General features: G+C 39.6%; 1 protein-coding gene and 1 long non-coding RNA gene across 8 annotated transcripts in view; one reads left to right on the forward strand and one right to left on the reverse strand.

Moving 5' to 3' along the window:
* The window catches only part of LOC149500065 (uncharacterized), a 159,098-nt gene that overhangs the window by 67,043 nt on the left and 71,629 nt on the right, over nt 1–20,426 (forward strand). The window lies entirely within an intron of this gene.
* Chi (LIM domain-binding protein 2 Chi) overlaps nt 1–20,426 on the reverse strand; it is a 72,616-nt gene that overhangs the window by 15,408 nt on the left and 36,782 nt on the right. The window contains exons 1-2 of one of the 7 annotated variants that reach the window (XM_089737890.1): nt 3,853–3,867; nt 1,661–2,091 (exon numbers count right to left, since the gene is read on the reverse strand). The exons of 2 other annotated variants lie outside the window; for them this stretch is intronic. In XM_089737890.1, coding sequence (XP_089594016.1) covers nt 1,661–1,824 — 164 coding nt within the window. In that variant the 5' untranslated portion in view covers nt 1,825–2,091; nt 3,853–3,867. Of the gene's footprint in view, nt 1–1,660; nt 3,868–20,426 lie in introns of those variants that run through there. 4 more of the 7 variants (XM_089737888.1, XM_028174923.2, XM_089737889.1 and 1 more) reach the window with 4 other exon arrangements.

Below are 20,426 nucleotides of genomic sequence, written 5' to 3' on the forward strand. Positions count from 1 at the left end.
GTAAATGCCGCCACCCACCTTGAGATATAAGTTCTAAGGTCTTAAGTATAGTTACAGCGGCTGCTCCGCCCTTCAAACCGAACGCATAGTTACTGCTTCACGGCAGAAATAGGCATGGTGGTTTTACAATCAAGACCTCAAGTCTCAAGATGGGTATCGGTTTTCACGTTTTGAGGTCTATCCGCTCCAATAACCGCTTAACATCAGATGGGCCGTGTGCTCGTTCACGTGACTATGAAGCACAAAACTAAAATCTCACTCTAAGCTACCAGGATACCATAACTATTGCAGAGAGAACTTTTAGAATTGATCGTATTGATGATTGGCTCGGACAGTCGTTTTACCAACGACTTCGACATGGAATTCCGTCATATAAACCACATTAACAGTTATCACCATTGATCGTATTTTTGCTGCAGCTTGGTTTTGTTGTTTGAAAGTGGATTTTTTGCGTGATCACCAGTGAGTGGCCTAGAGAAGCTATTCTGGTTTTACTGTGACTGCAGACTGACCTGACGAAGCTCAGTCTGAGAGAACTTGCCAAAATCAGCCCTCGCAAGAGTTTCCCTGAATCTACCACCGTCTGGTGTAGTGGTAAGTGACATGGTCACTACACAAGAGCGTCGCGGGTTCGAATCCCGCCAAGGGAAGATATTTGTATGATAAATATAAATGTCTATTCCAGGGTTATGGATGTATATTAAATATATGTATGTGTATAATAAAAATCTTACATTTATATCCGTTATCTGGTACCTGTAACACAAGTTCTTTACGAACTTATCACGGGACCAGTTAACGTGGCGTGATTGTTAGTAAAATATTTATTTATTTATTTATTTATTTATTTATTTATTATATACCACCGGATCGGAATAGCGACGCGCCTTTTTTTTGTTATTGCCCTTGTAGGCAGACGAGCATACGGGCCACCATGGTGATGGCTGTGACTTGGATTTTTCGAGTCGACAGAGCTCTTCTTCGAAGCGATTCGGGGTGTTAAAATAACAAATTAGTTTTTGTAACTTAATTAAGATCTAAGAAATATAAAATATATATTTACGAGCAATCAAAGCGGCCGTAACCCTAATCACAAGATTTGGATCAAATTTTCTAAGTACCAAGCAAACATAACTTTAAAAGAGTAATTTGAAGTATTTTTGGCAAAGAATTAAAAGAGCATACGGCTGTTTTTTTTGTCAATATATTTTCGTTAATATTGAATATTGCATTTCTCAAATAAATTTTTTCCCCTACCTATACTGGTAGCCTTAAGAGGCTATATCAGCGTTACCTTAGTGTGTATGTGAGCTCTCAGGGCTCAAATCGGAGGTATTGCTAACACTGGCCCTAGCAAGAGCAGTGCTTCGCAGAATCTACCACCGGATCGGAAACGCGACCCACTGAGAAGATCCGGCGAGAAACTCAGTGGACTGTTTCTATAGGTTAATTTACTCGCCGAACCCTTGAGGTGCTTAAGGTACCTAAAAGCACCGTTAATGGATCGGGAGGATCCGTAATAACGTGTTCTCAAACAATAATAGTGGACTACCATTTCAATTATATTCATATTAATCAAAATAAAGGCCCAACGGGGTAATGTAAGAACGTCGTATAATTTCTCGAAGTACCAGGACGTCATAACCGTCGCAGAGTTTACCTGAAGTAGGGGTCCGGTATCGGGTGGTAGATCGGCGGCGGCGGCGGCGGCGCGTACTCATGGTACTGTATGTGCGGCGGATGCGGCGTATGGTGCGGCGATAGATGATGGCCGTAGTCGCGGTACTCGCCCTCGCCGCCGAGCGAGCCCAACGCCACCGGCATGTAGGCCACTTTGTCACCGCGCCATCTAGCGCTTTCGGGATGTACTAGCGCGCGAAAATCGAAATTCCTTTCCGCGTAACTTCCACGCTTACTATGCGCTCCTGGTATCTTATACCGCGCTAAAAACTTTCTCGGGCACTGTTTTTAGTTTTAAACATTTACTTATTTATTTATTACACACACAGTTTTTTTTTAAGTTTACTCACACTAAATTCACTTAACTATTACAATTATTTTTAACTCTTTTTTATTATTAAAGAACTGAAACTAATTTTAAAAACGTAATTCAAAATTCAAAAGTCCTCATACACGTCACGAACACGACTGATAAAAGCGATTCGAAATTTTCGCGCGGGAAGCGCCGTAGTGACTATGACAAAACGACCTAAATCCTTTATATACTTTGCATTGCTATGCCGTTTTCGATCTAATGCTTTCGGATTAGGGGCGATAAGGCCGCAGGTTGGCGATCTACAGCCGACGAGCTGGCAACGCCGCGTCAGCTGGGCGCACTAGTAACGAGGCGCGTTCAAAAAGGTCAACTTCGGTTAATTTTTTTTTTGTATACCACACGGGGGCTATTTTCGTCGGCTGTGTTTGTTTTTTATCATAGTGTTATTGATTTTCTTCTAAGGCGGAATGTCACAGTAATTGTTTCGAAGAAAAAAATCGGACAGTTGTGTGTTTCTGTTTAACCAAACCAAGATCCGGTTGTGAAATACAAATATGAGTTTATTTAAAAAATTCGTAGTTGACGTGTGAAGTTTTTAAGGCGATTTAAAAATATTATTACGGTATCGACATATACCAATCTGAAATGCTTTTCTTATTTGAATATTAATGAAGGAGTCACCGCTTTCCTCAAGTTCACGGAATAAACTCTAATTTACATGGAATCGACATAAAAGTGAATTTTATTCATGTAATAATAATATTGTAAAAATGGTTATTGTTTTGGCCGCGGCAAGGCTACGGAACGTACGCTGCGTTGCCGCACTGAACGTTCGCGCCATACTTTTTACTGTTTCTTAGCACATAGAACGCTCATTACGCTGGCACGCACACAGAGACACGAACGCTGATATTGTTATATCCGCCGTACATAGTGCAAGATGTACATTATGTACGCGCCGCCAGCTACGTAGAGCTATGTAGGTAAACGAAGTTCGTATACAAATCAAACTGTACGTCTATAAATAAAAAGCGAAGACGTGTCCGTGAAAACTGGCGGCTCGCATCTCACGACGAATGATCAATTCGAAATTTGAACTTGGCGCTTATAGTACGTCACCGTGACGTGTGTGGGAACTTTACGATTTTTTTTTTATCAATTTAAATGTGGAATTATGCTAATGATGTTTATTTCAAAACGATTTTTTTTTTCGTAACAATGTTTTTATATAAACAAACGCACTGTTTTAGTCGTTATTTTTTTATCGAACACGATAATAATTTCGTATATTTATTGCATGTGTAATATTGCATTATATTCATCGATCACACGCACTGTTTTAGTTTACTACACGAAAAATACAACGGCACAAAAAAAAAAACATCAATAGGGGATCTCACGTTTGGCGCGAGCCGCGCCGCCTTCGGCAGTTTCCTTATCACAAGCAGATACACTGATAACAGCACAAACAATGCCACGCCACGCACACTCGCACAACTCCGAAGCACAATAAGACCGATAAATACGTTGTAAAACAATAAATTAGTCGACGGAGGAGAGAAAAAAAAAAGATTAAAAGCCTCGGACGTGTTGGCGTGCCGTCAGTCAAAGAATGTGTGTCACGGCGGCGTGTCAATGACTCCGCAGTTAGCTCCGCGCCGTTTAGACACGTAAACACTACCGGCACGTGCGGGAAAACTAACCCCCGAGCGGGCAGGCCACCTGAAGCCTACACGCCGACCTCACTGAAAAAAATCGACTAAGCACCGAATCGATACGATCGACGGCCGCAACAATCGTATCGAAATTTGAAAATAGAACGCTGGCGTTGGCGCGCGGCGGCGCGTATACTGCACCTATGTAATTCGAGTATATAAGAGAAGTGTGCCGCGCTGTGACGGACGAGTGACGAACTGTCAGCGGCTCGGGCGGCCTCGGGAGTTTCCGCCGCCGCTCGGCTCGCGGCCGGGATATATTACACGATTAGATTATGTCAGAATGATTAATAGTCGGAACCGGTTGTTGCTTACGGTCAATCACATCTGGCCGTACAATAGCAGACGATCTATCAGCTAAGGTCGCTCCGATAAAGCAATTAACGTCTCGCTAAGATCGCACTTAGCCGCTTTATCGTTAATTGTAAACAAATTAAAAAACAAAACACACACACACACAACACACACATACATCGTCCCGCGAACGGTAGACGCGTCTCTGACGATTTTTATCAGTAATTTTAGTGTCGTCTGATTATTAATTGGACGCGTGTATGATGTAGTAAAGATGGCTTCGTTTAATTAGCGTATTATTTGTGACTCCGCACGGGTAGCGTGACGTAGGTAGAACCGAAGACATTTTAAATGAATCACACTAAAGACATTGTGAAGATAAGTTTGTTCACATGTTCCGAACAACAATAGTCGGAGCCCTACCTTCCTTTTACACTACAACATCAGAGCGTCGTCAAAACACCTCCCTCGCTCTGTATCAGTTAAGCACAAGTCATTGACAGCCCATCACACATCTCTGGCGTGGCAGCTCTACATCACATAGCCCTGACGCAGCATCCAAGCTCTTTTTATATTGTTGAAGTTCTTTAGGCGCGTTATGAAAAATTGATGAGAGCGAAATTTTACGATGCGCGCGCACCGTGACACAAAATTAACAGAATGAAGTTGCCCACTAAATCGCTCATTACAATACGACCGACGTAACTTGGCGAGTCTGAATATAGCCGCAGGTGAACTTTCCGAACCGTACCGAGAATTACCGAATTTATACGATGTCAAGAAAAGGGATGTCCAATATGCGTGTTTGAGGATGTTGTTTAATCGATTTTTTTTTAAATTTGATTAAAATTGAAATAAAAAAAGAAATAAATTTAATAAAAATAACGTATAACTTCTTACGCGCGTACATAAGTACACGCACCCTTTTTTTTTTCTAAGTTGATGGTCTAGTGTCTCTAGAGAGACCATATTAGCGTCACCAAGCTCAGTCTCGTCTCATCACCGCAGACTTCGAGCAGCACTGGCATTTTATTAATGGTGGTAGGACCTCTTGTGAGTCCGTGCGGATAGGTACCACCACTCTGCCTATTAAAATTTCTACCGTGAAGCATTAATGCGTTTCGGTTTGAAGGGTGGGGCAGCTGTTGTAACTTTACTTGAGACCTTAGAACTTATATCTCTAGGTGGATGGCGCATTTACGTTGTGGATGTCTATGGGCTCCAGTAACCACTTAACACCAGGTGGGCTGTGAGCTCGTCCACCCAACTAAGCAATAAAAAAAAAATTAAGCGAATCTAGGCACGGACAACGCTAAGCTACTGAGTTTCTCGCCGGATCTCCTCAGTAGGTCGCGTTTCCGATCCGGTGGTAGATTCAGGGAAGCACTGCTCTTGCTAGGGTTAGTCAGTGGTGGATTTACACTAGGGGCAGTGGGGGCAAGTACCCAGGGTGGCAAAATTTTTAGGGCGGCAACTAGGGGCAGTGGAGGTAAGTACCCAGGGTGGCAAAATTTTTAGGGCGGCAAAATTTTGAAAGTAAAAATATTTTTTTTACTCTTATCAAGATTAATTAATTCTAATAATTAATAATTTTCTTTTTAATTGATAATTCAAGAAATTCAATTCATCCATTATTTGTGAATTATAATTTTGGCACTTTTGGTAAAAATTAATAATCAAAATGCCCGGCTACCTAGTGTTAGCAAATTCTCTCAGGTTGAGCCCGTGAGCTCACCTACCGCTACTCGCGTAGTTAGAATAGTACTTTACCGGCTACCAAGGATTAGAACAAAAATTAGAATAAATAAATTAAAAAGATATTTTGACAGACGCGCCATTCTCGATCCTGCGGACAGAATGGAAAGCAGTCGACGTCGCTCCAAACACGTCATCTCGGATCCTCCCGATCCACTAACGGTGCTTCTAGGTACTTCAAGCACCGGTCACCGTTCTCGTCGAACCCGTCGCTTGCGACGAAGGGCTCGACGAGTAAATTAACTCTCAGACACAGCCCACTGAGTTTCACGCCGGATCTTCTCAGTGGGTCGCGTTTCCGATCCGGTGGTAGATTCTGCGAAGCACGGCTCCTGCTAGGGTTCGTGTTAGCAACGTCGTCAGGTTTGAGCCCCGTGAGCTCACCTACTAGCCACGGTTACGATGGAATAGCCGCTCCAGGCTAACAGGATAGGTAGGAAAAAAAAAAAAAAAAAAAAAAAAAAAAAAAACATACCCGCTATCGACATTTTCAAGATACACGTTCCAAAACATGTATCTTCTTTTTGTCGATACAAAGTACAATTACAAAGTACAATTATTTTGGTGGTAATCTTTTAATAATTATTGTTACATATTTATAATTGAATAAATTCTATTTTTTTCCCCCTATTAATTCGCTGGTTTTTTTTTATTGCTTCGATGGGGGACGAGTTAACAGCCCACCTGGTGTTAAGTGGTTACTGGAGCCTATAGACATCTACAACGTAAATGCGCCACCCACCTTGAGATTTGAGTTCTAAGGTCTCAGTGTAGTTACAACGGCTGCCCCGCCCTTCAAACTGAAACGCATTACTGCTTCACGGCAGAAATAGGCAGAGTGGTGGTACCTACCGATGCGGACTCACAAGGCGTCCCACCCAAGTTACAATGACAGAGCGTAATTAAAATTAATTTTACGGTTTTAATCTCGCTTGACTCGCGAAGTTTGGAAAACTTTACGGTTTTCGTGTTGAAACCGCAAAATTTGTTTTAATTGCGTAGGTATGTGACTCTCGAAAACCGAAGAAAAAACTTAACACTCCATTTAACTTCATTAAAGGTGGCCGCATCCACATAGATGTCTATGGACATCAGTAGCCGCTTAGCATCAGGTGAGCCTTGAGCTCGTTCACTCGAATTTAGAGTAAAAAAAGATAAGTCCTTAACCTTGACCTACCAGGATGTCATAACTAATGAGAGGTCGTCGGCTAGTTTAAGATTAATATTGTAATGCATTTCGGTGTGGAAGTACCAGGCGATCATGAACAATAAAGAGGCTAAGCTTCCTAATAGAATGTACTTAGCGGACTTAAAAAATCGACTGTATTTTTTGTTTTTTTTTTTACCTCAGAACTTTTTTCTAGATGAATCGATATTGATTTTTTATTTAAATACTTATGCACCTCACGTGAGCTCATTTAAAATTTTAACATATATTTTGTTTCTCTTTCCGATTACGTATCTATTCAATACTAGAGGTCCCGCAGTAGTCGAAATTCGACTATAATTAATTGGAATTGTAAGTTTGTACACTATTATGATTGTATTTTATACTTCTATAATCACAAATTTCGCCAAGACTATAAAAATATTAATTAAGACAAACAATATTTAATCTATTCTCAATTTGACAACAGACGTCGAGAACAAAAGTTTGACAATAAATAGTATGCATGCGTGTGTGCGTCTAATGCATGATGTGTAGTGTGTTATGTTTTCTTTATTGATTTAATGTATCTTTTATGCATTATTTAAAAAAAATATTAGCATTGTGCACTTCTTCTCTATATTCTCTATAAGTGTGGAAAATTTCATACTCCTCCGTCCGCGCAATTTTCGTAAAAAGGGATACAAAGTTTTTGCTTCACGTATTAATATATAGATTTTAGCGATGCGGTCAAGTGATCTATTGGCGAAAGAATCATACTCAATTAAAACATCAGACACCGTCTCCGGAGCTGTCTATACAAAGCGACATTGATTAAAAAACAAAAACAAAACAACAAAAAAACTATTTTTTTTTTAATCGCAAAGGTCAACGTACTCTATTTTTTTGTGACGACAATAAATTTCATGTAAAGTATTTAAGAGAAAGCACAGAGAAAGCGTGCCCGCTACGATGCGTGACGTTTGCCATCGCCGCTAGACAGACGACGGTAGGTGGTGGACGGTGACCGTCGCGATATGAAAAAAAAATCCTAACCTTTTTTCCTATCTAGTTACCTAGACGAGTTATCTTGAGGATTATTTATTTATTACTAGTGGTCCCTCTGTAGTCGAAATTCGACTATAATCAATTGAAATTATAAGTTTGAACATTACTAAGGTTCTATTGTCAAAGACTATTTATACTTCTATACTCGCAGATTTCGCCAAGACTACATACACACTATAGACAAATGATGTCAAAGACAAACAATTTTTTTTTTTTTGCCGATACGCAAACAATTTTTTTTTTTTTGCCGATACGCAAACAATTTTAATCTATTGTAAATTTGACCACAGACTTTCAACAATGACAAAAGTTTGACAATAAACACTGAGTATATAATATGTGTGTATATCTGTTGACTCAAATACATAGTACTTATTTATAGGCTAAATAAAAAAAAAATTAACATTCTGCACTTCTTCTCTATATTCTCTATAGGTATAGAAAATTTCATACTCCTCCTGAAAATTTTATTCCAGGGATACAAAGTTTCTGCTTCACGTATTAATATATAGATACTTAATACCTAAGGCACTCTATCAGTCAACCAGAGGTAGGGCAGAGTAAATAGTGGTAGGTGCAATGAAATTATTGAGATTAGTGTGAGAGATTTTGCTAACACTGGCCCTAGCAAGAGCAGTGCTTCGCTAAATCTACCACCGGATCGGAAACACGACCCGCTGAGAAGTCGACATTAGCATATTTGACTCCTTTCTTCTTCGTCGCTTTCTTCATTGCTGAAGGTCGTGTCCCTGAAACTTGACCGTTGCCTGTCTCGTGAGCTGTTTCCATCTCGTCCGGTCCTCAGCTGCTCGAATGGCGGTCGCGACTGGCAACCCAGTTAGAGCGGTTACTTGATCACACCAACGGCTAGGTAATCGGCCGCGGGGTCTCTGTCCTTCTACTTTGCCCGTCACAATCACTTAGTCCAAGTTATTTGACTGTCGGCGGGCAATATGACCGAAGTAGCTGAGGATCCTCTGGTAACAGATTGTTGAGAGCCTGACTCGGATGCGAAGCTGATCCAGGATAGATTTATTTATTTTATTTGACTCAAACGAAGTTTTATAATTCTCAGGAAAACATCAGTCCGTCTTCTAATTATAACAGGTTTCATTAAATATTAAAGGATTAATTAAAAATAAATAATAGTTTAAAAAAACTAACAAAATACGCTTTTATATAGAAAATCTAACTACAAATAGAAAATAAATTTTAATAAATTTGAATTAAAATTTCTTTTCAAATATTTTTAATTAAATTTGAAGAAATTCAATAAAAAATAAATTTTAATAAATTTTAAGTAATTCAAATTTATTAAAATTTATTATTTATTTTTTAGTTATATTTTCTTTAAAAGCGTATTTTGTTAGTTTTTTTAAACTACTATTTATTTTTAATTTTTTAGTTGAATTTCAATTTTTTATTTTTTTTTAATATTGAATTGTCATCGGTCCATAATAAGTATAGCAAATTAATTTCATAATTATTAATATCAATTAAGTTTAATAACTTTTTGGTTTACCATATTATTTTGTAGCGCTTAGATGGGTGGACGAGCTCACGGCCCACCTGACGTTAAATGGTTACCGGAGCCCATAGACATCTACCTTGAGCTATGAGTTCTAAGGTCTCAGTATAGTTACTCGTGTCTAGCCTCAACAGCCCGCATCCACGGCCAGAAGGCGAAAAGAAAAGCTAAAAAGAGGTACTATTTTTTTCGTAAATAAATATCGAACACGGGACTCATCTATGGAGAAGATCGTGAGGGAGCAATAGTTGTTGATTCAATTCATTAGTGGGAGCGAGACAGCGCTACGCGAACCCGTACGAGAGCGAGGGAGTGCAAAGAAAATTTTAGAGCGGGACGCGTATACGATGCGGTTGCGAGTGCAAGCGAGAAGGAATCCGTGACGTAGTTGATGCGATAAGGGACTATCAGCAGTTTGTGCTGTGTTTAGTTCCAGTAATTCACTTGCACGGCTATTGTGCTACTGGCCTTTAAGTTCTTACTAGTGTTGTGGTTAAAGTAAATCGAGCTAGCTACGTTCTTACTGTTGGTAGGACCTCTTGTGAGTCCGCGCGGGTGGGTACCACCGCCCTGCCTATTTCTGCCGTGAAGCAGTAATGCATTTCTGTCGGTAACGATACTTGAGACCTTAGAACTTATATCTCAAGGTGGGTGGCGCATTTACGTTGTAGATGTCTATGGGTTCCAGTAACCACTTAACAACACCAGGTGGGCTGTGAGCTCGTCCACACATGTGAGCAATAAAAAAAAACATGACCACTCAGTCAAGAGTGACACAAACAAAGAATAAGAAGATCAGGCGAATCAAATGTTCGTTTTCAACCCCGAAGCTTTCGATAATTTCAAAACTAAACAGGAGCAACTGCAAATTGCTTTCTAAAGTAGACGAGCATACAGCTTACCTTAAAAATCACCGTGAAACCACTATGGCTGTATATAAAATGAAACAAATTATCTATTTATGCTTAAAGTGTTTTGTCGTTAATCCATTTAGTAAAATAGTTTTTAAGTATTTAGCTTTTCAAATAAATCATTTTATTTAGAACTGTTGAATTCGAAATCTAACAGCGGTACTAGCAGGTGTAACGTGCTATCATCGATATACATATTATTATTAACAATAACGCTAGTGTGGAACCGATATTGAGATATTATTTAAGAGTTGACAGCAGAAGAGCTAGTACGGTAGCAATTGATCAATGGAACAATCCAACTTTCAATTTATTCGAAAACATTATGATTAGGTATTTTACCATTGCATTTTTGTAGAGGGGGACGAGGTCGACCGAAGAAGACATGGACGGAGTGTGTGAATGACGATATGAGAGACAGAGGAGTGAGTGTTGAAATGACGGCTAATAGAAGAGAATGGAAGAGAAAAAATCGCTGTACCGACTCCATCTAGTGGGATAAGGTGGAGACAAAGAAGAAGATTGCATTTTTTTATTTATAACTTAGATGAGTGGACGAACTCATGGCCTTTAAAAAATCACTTGAGCTAACTTTTTAACCCACAGACCCAGTCCACTGAGTTTTCTAGCCGGATCTTCTCAGTGAGTCGCGATTCCGATCCGGTGGTAAATTCAGCGAAGCACTGCTCTTGGTAGGGCTAGTATTAACAAATTCTCTCAGGTTGAACCCGTAAGCTCACCCAGCCATCAGGGCGTAACTGGAATAGCCTACTAAGCTACCAACAAATAAATAGGTAGGTTTAAAAATTACTATTCCCATATACGTAATAAAAAAGCCAACATTTAAAAAAGTGATAATTTGAATTTTTCAAAAATATAGAACCCGTGAGTTTCCCATACTAGTTAGGTAACGCTGGCATAATTAATTCTCTGAAGTAACTAAATTAGGTAGCAAAAAAAAAAACTGAAGCAGTTAAAACTAAAGTCGCGTGCGAGTACGTTCCTCGAAGTAAACGCAGCACACGCACACACACCCACGCTCGCCTCAATGCAAATAAACAAAGATTATTATTACTCGGTCTCGTCGACCGTAGTGTTGTACGCAGGTTCGGGCGAAATTTTTTAGTATGTACGAGAATATTTATTTTATATTTTAGAATTGACGTCTGAATGACGACGAATGAAATCTATCATTTTTGACAGATGACGTTTCAGTCGTGACTTCGTGTGCTTTGGAAAACGAAAAGAGTTGACGTTGTCTTGTTTTGATATCGAGAAGTTTATCATTGTAGTCAGTAAAAAATTGGTTAAACACCTTTTTTTATTGATTTTTTTATTGCTTAGATGGATGGATGCTCTCACAGCCCACCTGGTGTTAAGCGGTTACCGGAGCCCATAGATATTTATGTGCCATCCACGTTGAGATATGAGTTCTTAGGTCACAGTATAGTTACAACGGGTGCCCCGCCTTTCAAACCGAAACGCATTACTGCTTCACGGCAGAAATAGGCGGGGCGGTGGTACTTATCTGTGCGGACTAACAAGACGTCCTACCATTAGCAAACACTCTACAAAGATAATAATTACGAAAACCTATTATGATTTTTATAAATTATTTATAACAATACAAAAAATTTCAAAAATAGGTCGTATGAAGTAAAAAATCTACACTAATATATAAATCTACAGTGGCATAAAAGCATCAAATATTAGCTATTTGTAAGTTAGCAGAGATATTTGTGCAGTAGACGAACTTTTCCAGTTAAGAATTTTCATTTAGGCGAATCTAGGATTTTGTGGACTCACAATACGTCCTACCACTAGCTTACACTGCTCTAGTATGAAGCAGATTCTCTTGCAATACCTCGGGTCGTTTGGAGCCTCTGGGTAGACCCTGACGCAGTGATTGGCTCCCTCCATGATTTGTGACGTGTGAGGAGGAAGTGCTCTGAGGTATTCTTCAAGATCACTCCAGCATATAGATTTTACCGTTGCATCCATCTTACATTTACTTTTGCCCTTTTTTTCCTACCTATGCTGATATTCTTGAGAGGTGATATCAGCGTTATCCTAGTGTGTAGGTGAGCTCTTGGGTTTTTTTTTGGTCAGGAAGAAATCGCCGGACTCCCGCCCTCCACTGAGGATGGAGGGCGGAGCATGTCGGAGTCAAACCGACTAAAACCTCCTGTCGCTCAACTACCAACATCTAAACCTCGCATGAGACAGAAGTCATGAAAAGGCAAAGGGGGGAAGTGAAGCGTTTAGTGCGGAGCACATCTCTCCTATCACCCTCCCCCTCGGGACGACCACCAACCCTCTCGGTCGGCAGGCTATGCGAAGCCTGCCTAGATGGCGTCGGTTAGAATGGTCTATCCTACGGAATACCCCGCTGCGTCAGAACCAGCGTGGGTCGAGGATAGCCGGCGTAAAACGCGTGCAGAGCAGCTTGCACGTCGTCTTCTTAGGCCCCCCTCGCCGGGCCCCAGACCGACATGTGGGGGGATTAGAAACACTTAAGAGGGCCAGGACTTGGGCGAGATCGGCCTCCCTGGCCCCCGCTCGACGACGGCGGGACTGTGCGTCTCTCGCGCGCCTCTCCGACTCCTTCTGCGAGATGGTGCACTCGCAGAAGTCGAATGTCTATGGGTAACCACGTAACATCAGGTGGGCCGTGAGCTCGTCCACCCATCTAAGCAATAAAAAAAATTAAAAAAGCGCCAATGACGTCATCAATTGACAGGCAAATAGCTCCTTGAAACAAAGCAAGTTAATAATCGCACAGAAATCCTTACAATAATATGTACGCAGTTGAAATAGTGATTATGATTATTATTCGTGGTCTTGTCGCTTAGGCCGTTCTGTTTCTGGAGTTGTTGTACAGCGATTAGGCTCGAAGGTTTAACAAGTTCAAGAAAAAATATCAATATTTATCATAATAATTATATTTTGTATTTTGAAATGTTTTCCTTTATATAACCGACTAGCTGACCCGGCAGACTTCGTAGTGCCTCAATTGATAAATAAAAGATTTAAGCTTTTGTATAAAAAAACTTAAAACAATCAAAAGGGAAAACAAAATTGTTATTTTTATTGAATTCCGGGCATTTTCATATTTATCTACCTTTTAAACCTTCCCTGGACTTCGACAAATAATTCAAGACCAAAATTAGCCAAATCGGTCCAGCCGTTCTCGAGTTTTAGCGAGACTAACGAACAGCAATTCATTTTTATATAATAGAGAAGATAGAAGAAGAAGATAAATATTCCATTATTTTTTTAAAATTCTTATTCGTTGTGATAGTTTTAAAGCTTTGATACGAATGCGATTTTGAAATTTTTAAATTTAAACCAATAGCAGTTTGAATTTAAAGTTATCGAAGAAATTACTAGGCTGCACTAAAAGTATCGGGAATGGAATATTTCCACTGTTCCTGTCATATTAAAATATTTTTAATTGAAAACTCCTTGGTTTTAAAAATCGAATACCATTTATTTATTTAAAAAAAGATTCTCGGTTTTGTCAAACTTGTTTAGTCGTTGAGAACATGGAATTGACTCGAGAAAATTCAAAAGCGATGATTTATTATGACTTTCGAAGTGGTTTAACACAAAAACAGTGTGTTGACCGGATGATTTCTGCATTTGGTGATGAAGCCCCATCCAAAACCACAATTTATCGCTGGTTTGCTGAGTTTCAACGTGGACGTGTCAGGCTCAGTGATGATCCCGTCAAGGTCGTCCAAAAACTGCAGTCACCCAAGAAAACGTTGATGCTGTGCGTAAGCTGATTGAGGAAGATCGACATGTGACATACCGCGAAATTCAGGCAACTTTAGACATTGGCATGAGTCAAATACAAATAATCTTGCATGAACAATTAGATGTAAAAAAGTTGTTTTCCCGATGGATACCGCATTCGCTCTGTGAAGAGCAAAAAGCGGCTCGCGTTACTTGGTGCGTCAGAACTCTCGAAAGATTCCACGCAGGATCCTCAAATGCTGTATACAACATTGTATCAGGTGACGAATCCTGGATATACGCGTACGAACCCGAAACAAAAAACCAGTCACGAGTTTGGGTGTTCGAAAATGAGTTAAAGCCAACAAAAATTGTTCGTTCACGGAGTGTTGCAAAAAAAATGGTGGCCACGTTTGTCTCCAAAACCGGCCATGTTACGACTATTCCACTTGAGGGACAAAGAACGGTTAATGCAGAATGGTATACTAGCATTTGTTTGCCACAGGTGTTTCTGAACTCCGTAAAGAGAACTGCAACCGCCGCATCATCCTCCATCACGACAATGCGAGTTCTCACACCGCGCACAGAACAAAAGAGTTTTTAGAGCATGAAAACATAGAATTATTAGACCATCCGCCGTACAGCCCCGACCTAAGCCCTAATGATTTCTATACTTTCCCTAAAATAAAGAATAAATTGCGTAGACAGAGATTTTCATCACCTGAAGAAGCTGTGGACGCCTACAAAACGGCCATTTTGGAGACCCCAACTTCCGAATGGAATGGTTGCTTCAATGATTGGTTCCATCGCATGGAAAAATGTGTCAAATTTCGCGGAGAATACTTCGAAAAGCAATAAATACATTTTTAAATAGTAATGTTGTGTCACTTCGTTAATTCCCGAACCCTTCAGTGCCGCCCTCGTAGTTCGAAATAGCTATACAGCTTATCCTGGACTTGGAAAAAAAAATAGCGTTATGTTAAAATAGGGTTTGAATGGCGCTAGGGTTACAATAATTCCTTTTTTTAAGTATTATTTATTGATAATTTTAATATTCATAATAATAATTGGAAACAAATCACGCACGATCAGCAGTACCCAAATTAGGACTGACTCCCTGTGTTATGGGTACCAGAGATAGACATACATATTTATATACGATTATATAGATACCCAAACGAAGAGAAAACAAACCTGTTCATCACACGAATGTTACCCCGATGCGGGAATCGAACCCACGACCCTCGATATAACAGTCAAGGCTGCTAACCAACGCACTACCGAATCAGTAATTTTTGTCATTTTGCCTTTTTTTTTATTGCTTAGATGAGTGGTCGAGCTCACAGCCCATCTGATGTTAAGTGGTCACTGGAGCCCATAGACATCTACAACGTAAATGCGCCACCCACCTTGAGATATAAGTTCTAAGGTCCAACTAATTGGCTGTCTGGCCACGTTACAAATATATTATTTAACTAATAACGCCCAATTTTCTTTAAGATCTTATACGCTCAATAATAATTTAATTTGCTTACATGGGAGGACAAGCTCACAGCCCACCTGGTGTCAAGTGGTTACTGGAGCCCATAGACATCTACAACGTAAATGCCGCCACCTACCTTGAGATACGAGTTCTAAGGTCTCAGTATAATTAGTTTCAACGGCTGCCCCACCCTTCAAACCCCTTTAAACCGAAACGCATTACTGCTTCACGGCAGAAATAGGGTACCTACCCGCGCGGACTCGCAAGAAGTCCTACCACCAGTGGTTACTAGTAAAGTTTGAATTGTAATCCAAAAGACAATTAATAGTATGTATCGAAGGGTGAAAACTGTGAAAAGCTATTTTGTTTAAGCTCCGTCATTTATGAAGATAGTTGGAAAAAAAAATGGAAACTTCCTTATTACTGGTGGCAGGACCTCTGGTGAGACCGCGCGGGCAGGTGCGGTCCCGGCTATTTCTGCCGTGAAGCAGTAATGCGTTTCGGTTTGAAGGGTGAAGCAGCCGTTGTAACTACACTTATATCTCAAGGTGGGTGGCGCATTCACGTTGTAGACGTCTATGGGCTCCAGTAAGCACTTAACACCAGGTGGGCTGTGAGCTCGTCCACCCATCTAAGCAATAAAAAAAAACGTGAGCGTCCGCGTGATCGTCTCCCGTTAATCTAACCAACTACCATCAGCTTCACTATCACTAGTCTCTACGAGAGATGTGACCGAAGCATTTGAGAACTGGAAGCAAACAGCCGATGTGGTATACTAGCCCACTGAGTTTCTCGCCGGATCTTCTCAGTAGATCGCGTTTCCGATACGGTGGTAGATTCAGCGAAGCACTGCTCTTGCTAGGGTTCGTGCTAGCAACGTCGTCAGGTTTGAGCCCCGTGAGCTCACCTACTAGTTAAGGTTACGCTGAAATAGCCTCTCAAGGCTCTCAGCTTAGGTAGGAAGAAAAAAAAAGATATTTAATCTCCATAGATACCGTATTTTTAGTGTTTCGTCATGGTTTCGTCGCATACAGGTAACGCTATACAACAAAAAACATAATTAGACGACTGTCTCTTTTTAAATATCAATGTGCAATATTTATTGCCTGGTACTGTATGCTATTGCATAGTGCATACTTAAAGTACCTACACGTTATTCTCTTTGGGTGTGGGTGTTTTTTTTCTCAGTATACTACAGACTTTTTTTGGGTGAAGTTCAAAGTTTTCGTGGTCACGGAGGATTGACGATGGTAAAAATAAAAAATTAAATAAAAAAGTATTTTAAACGCGATATTAAAATGTAAAATTAGTTTTAAACCCAATTAACTTAGAGTAGAAAAGTAAAGTCAATTTTATAAAAAAAATTAGATCTCATTATAAATTATACTCTAGAATTTTTATTTTTTTAACCTCAACGATCTTCAAGGTCACAATACGGAGTTACTACTAAAAATACGCATCTCGAGGAGCCCTCGAGGGATCCTCGACTGAGTCGAGGGCGATGAGTTTTCTCAGTTGATTTTGAAATGTAGTTTACGCTAACATTAATTGATTTCAATAAAAAAAGCTAGCAGTAGACGATTCGAAAACTTCTCAACCAAACTAAACGTATACAGCGATAGCTTTGATTTTTTTCGTACTCATAAAGGATTTGAGGAAGTTTATAATAGAGTCCCTTCTTATTTCGCCGTAATTAACACCACAGTTGAAACAATAAACATTTTATTGTTGTAGCGGCATAAACAATTCTAAGTAATTATATTACATTAGTTATTAAACATATTATAAATTATTTTTATGTTTTAAATTTTTTGGCGGTAAAAAGGTCTCGTGTCACAGACTATATTCTTTTTTTCACCTCTCGTGCGTTCCGGCTTACGCATCATAAAAAGAGTAGTTCTTAAACGCCACAGATTATTAATACTCATCTATGCTAATAAAATCCACGAATAAATAAGACTCCCGTCAACGTCGCGTCTGTCTCATCTCTGCGACTCGGGACGAGTGTAGTGTGTGTGTGCGGTCTATAATAATTTGTGTATATGTGTGCCATCTCTATGTTGTTTATAGTATAGTGGTAAAAAAGGATTTTGATACTATTGTCCTTTTTTTTCGAAAATTTTGTTGTCGAAGTACTCTGCGATTTGAAATATATTTACGGCTTCAACCGCGTCATATTAGAATTGAGATGATACAATTTTTTTTTCTGGTATATCGGATCCAATTATTATTTCATATCACCAAAAAACAAGTAATATGAACTTGTAAATTGAAATGTCTGTTATAACGGAGGCGAAATGGGGCTGATTTCAAAATCGTATTTTATTTACAATTCGAGTTTGTAATTGAGAATTACAATTATTTTTGGCGCTGCAGTTCGATCTCCAAGGTCGGAGATCTAGAGATAATCCAAGATAAGGTGGAATGATGTGGTGCTTTAGGACAAGAGGAAATGTAATGTTACTGACGATGATGTCGAAAGTAGAGCGTAGTGGACAAGAAAAATAAGGAAAGTTGATCCCTCCATCATGGGCGATAAGAGAAAGGCTGGTAAAAGAGAGAGAGAGAGAGAATTAAAATTATTACTATTTTTTTTTTAATTCTTTGCTGCTCATGGTCCTATTTGCATCTATGCCGGCCGGATAACTGTCATTGATATTGCCGATACTACCAAGTTTACACATCTTCATCGTTGACAAACTATCCTGATTAAATGTGAGTTTTTTACGTCAAGACTTGCATAATATATTTCAATAATTACAATTGCTAGAGAAATAATAGTTTAGAAGCGGAACTTATGAGATCGCGACAGGGCAAAGCCGCCGTTGTCCAAAACATGTCGGATCCCCCCGATTCACCCTCAGTCATGTCGGATCCCCCGATTCACCCTCAGTGCTTTTAGAGGCCTCAAGCACCGGTCACCGTCCTAACTCATAGACACAGCCCACTGAGTTTCTCGCCATTCTTCTCAGTGAGTCGCGATTCCGATCCAGTGGCAGATTCTGCGAAGCACTGCTCTTGCTAGGGCTAGTGTTTGAGTTCACCTACCCGCCCGCGCGTAGCTGTAATAGCATCTTAGACTACCAGCGAATAGGTAGGGAATCAAGAAGCGGAAAACAAAACTAAACGTTATATACGAATCCATATAAGTTATATTTGCCCAAAGAAAAGATCGGATCGTATGATTGTAATTATAAAAAAATATATATAACGTATATCAAGTCTGCTCGGTCGCCGTACACTCACACAGCGACAGCCGTCACTACGGCTCGTATCACGAGCTTTAACGCACACATAAACACGCGAACTACGATGGAAATTATTATTATTTTGTACACTTTCTTGACTAAACCCGTAATCGAAAATAAAAACGTTGGTATGTCTATTGAAGTTAAAAAAAACACGTGATCGTTACAATTAGAGTTAGAATTCTAAGCAGCTTTTAACGATATACTCGCGTAGACGTTGAGTCCATGGACATCAAGACGATTAGCCCAACCTTAAAAGGGGTAGTCATCATTATTTCGGATTGAGAATTGGCAGAAGTTTTAGATTGATCTCTTATTCGTCTTGTTTGATACACGGGAATAAATTGCGGTCTAGACCGGCATATACAAATGAAGCGTGTTCATTATAATATTTCCTCTGGCTTGTAATCCAGAAAACGGGTCTGGGATTCTTACTTCTCCTCTGCCATGAGACCCTAGTAGCAAACTCCCTTTTTCCTATCCACCTAATTCCGTACGTAATCCCGTACGGTATTAAACAGAAGTGATCACTTAACATCAGACGAGCCATAGACTAGGATAATTCCACAGTGCCCCTACGAATTTGAGCTAAAAATGCTAACCCTTAAAAATCTAATCACTAGTAATCATTAAAAAAATTGCCACAATTTAACACAAAATTACTATTTCTACTATTTATTTAGTATATTTATTGTTTGCCGTTAATAAGAAACAAATGACAGCTTAACAACAATAGCCGCTCTGTCCGCCAGCCAAAAGAGAAATTGTAAACAACGGACCCAAAACAAAACTTAAAGTACCAGGAACATATGAATGAAGGGAAGTCGAACCCTCTATTAACAAGTCTGCCGTCTCGCTCGCACGCCTCTATTCACGCGCGCCGTCTCGCTCTGAATGCAAATGAAAAATCAATGCACTTGTAAGCTTCGTATTTAAAGTTTCAAAATGTTTAATACGATGACTTCGTAGCTGAGGTCTCTGATCGGAAGGGCACGGGATCTTAGTCCGTAGAAAAATATTTTAGTTACCTAATCTATACTAATATTATAAAGAGGAAAGATTTGTTTGTTTGTTTGTTTGTTTGTTTCGAATAGGCTCCGAAACTACTTAACCGATTTGAAAAATTCTTTTTCCATTAGAAGCCGTCATTGTCCCTGATGAACATAGGCTACTTTTTTTTAATTTTTTAAATTTTTTTTTTTTTGGTTTCATGTGTGTTTTAATGTTTCCGAAGCGAAGCGAGGGCGGGTCGCTAGTTAAGTAATAAAATTAGACCAATCATTTCTATACCTTCGATCAATAATATGATCAATTTTGCTTTGAAATCGTCGCGGCCTAAAGGTTAAGACGGCCGGCGAACTCATATCGAGCGATGGTACTGTGCCGAGGTTCGAATCCCGCAAACAGTACCCACTTTTTATTATTAGATAGGAAACGCGCTCACGGCCCACCTGGGTTTAAGTGGTTACTACAACCCATGGACATTAACAACGTAAATGCAGTCAAAAAACGAAAACATTATTTTGAATTTTGAAACATCTAT

Source organism: Bombyx mandarina, chromosome 24, assembly GCF_030267445.1.
Source record: "Bombyx mandarina strain Sakado chromosome 24, ASM3026744v2".
NCBI classification, from domain to species: Eukaryota; Metazoa; Arthropoda; class Insecta; order Lepidoptera; family Bombycidae; genus Bombyx; species Bombyx mandarina.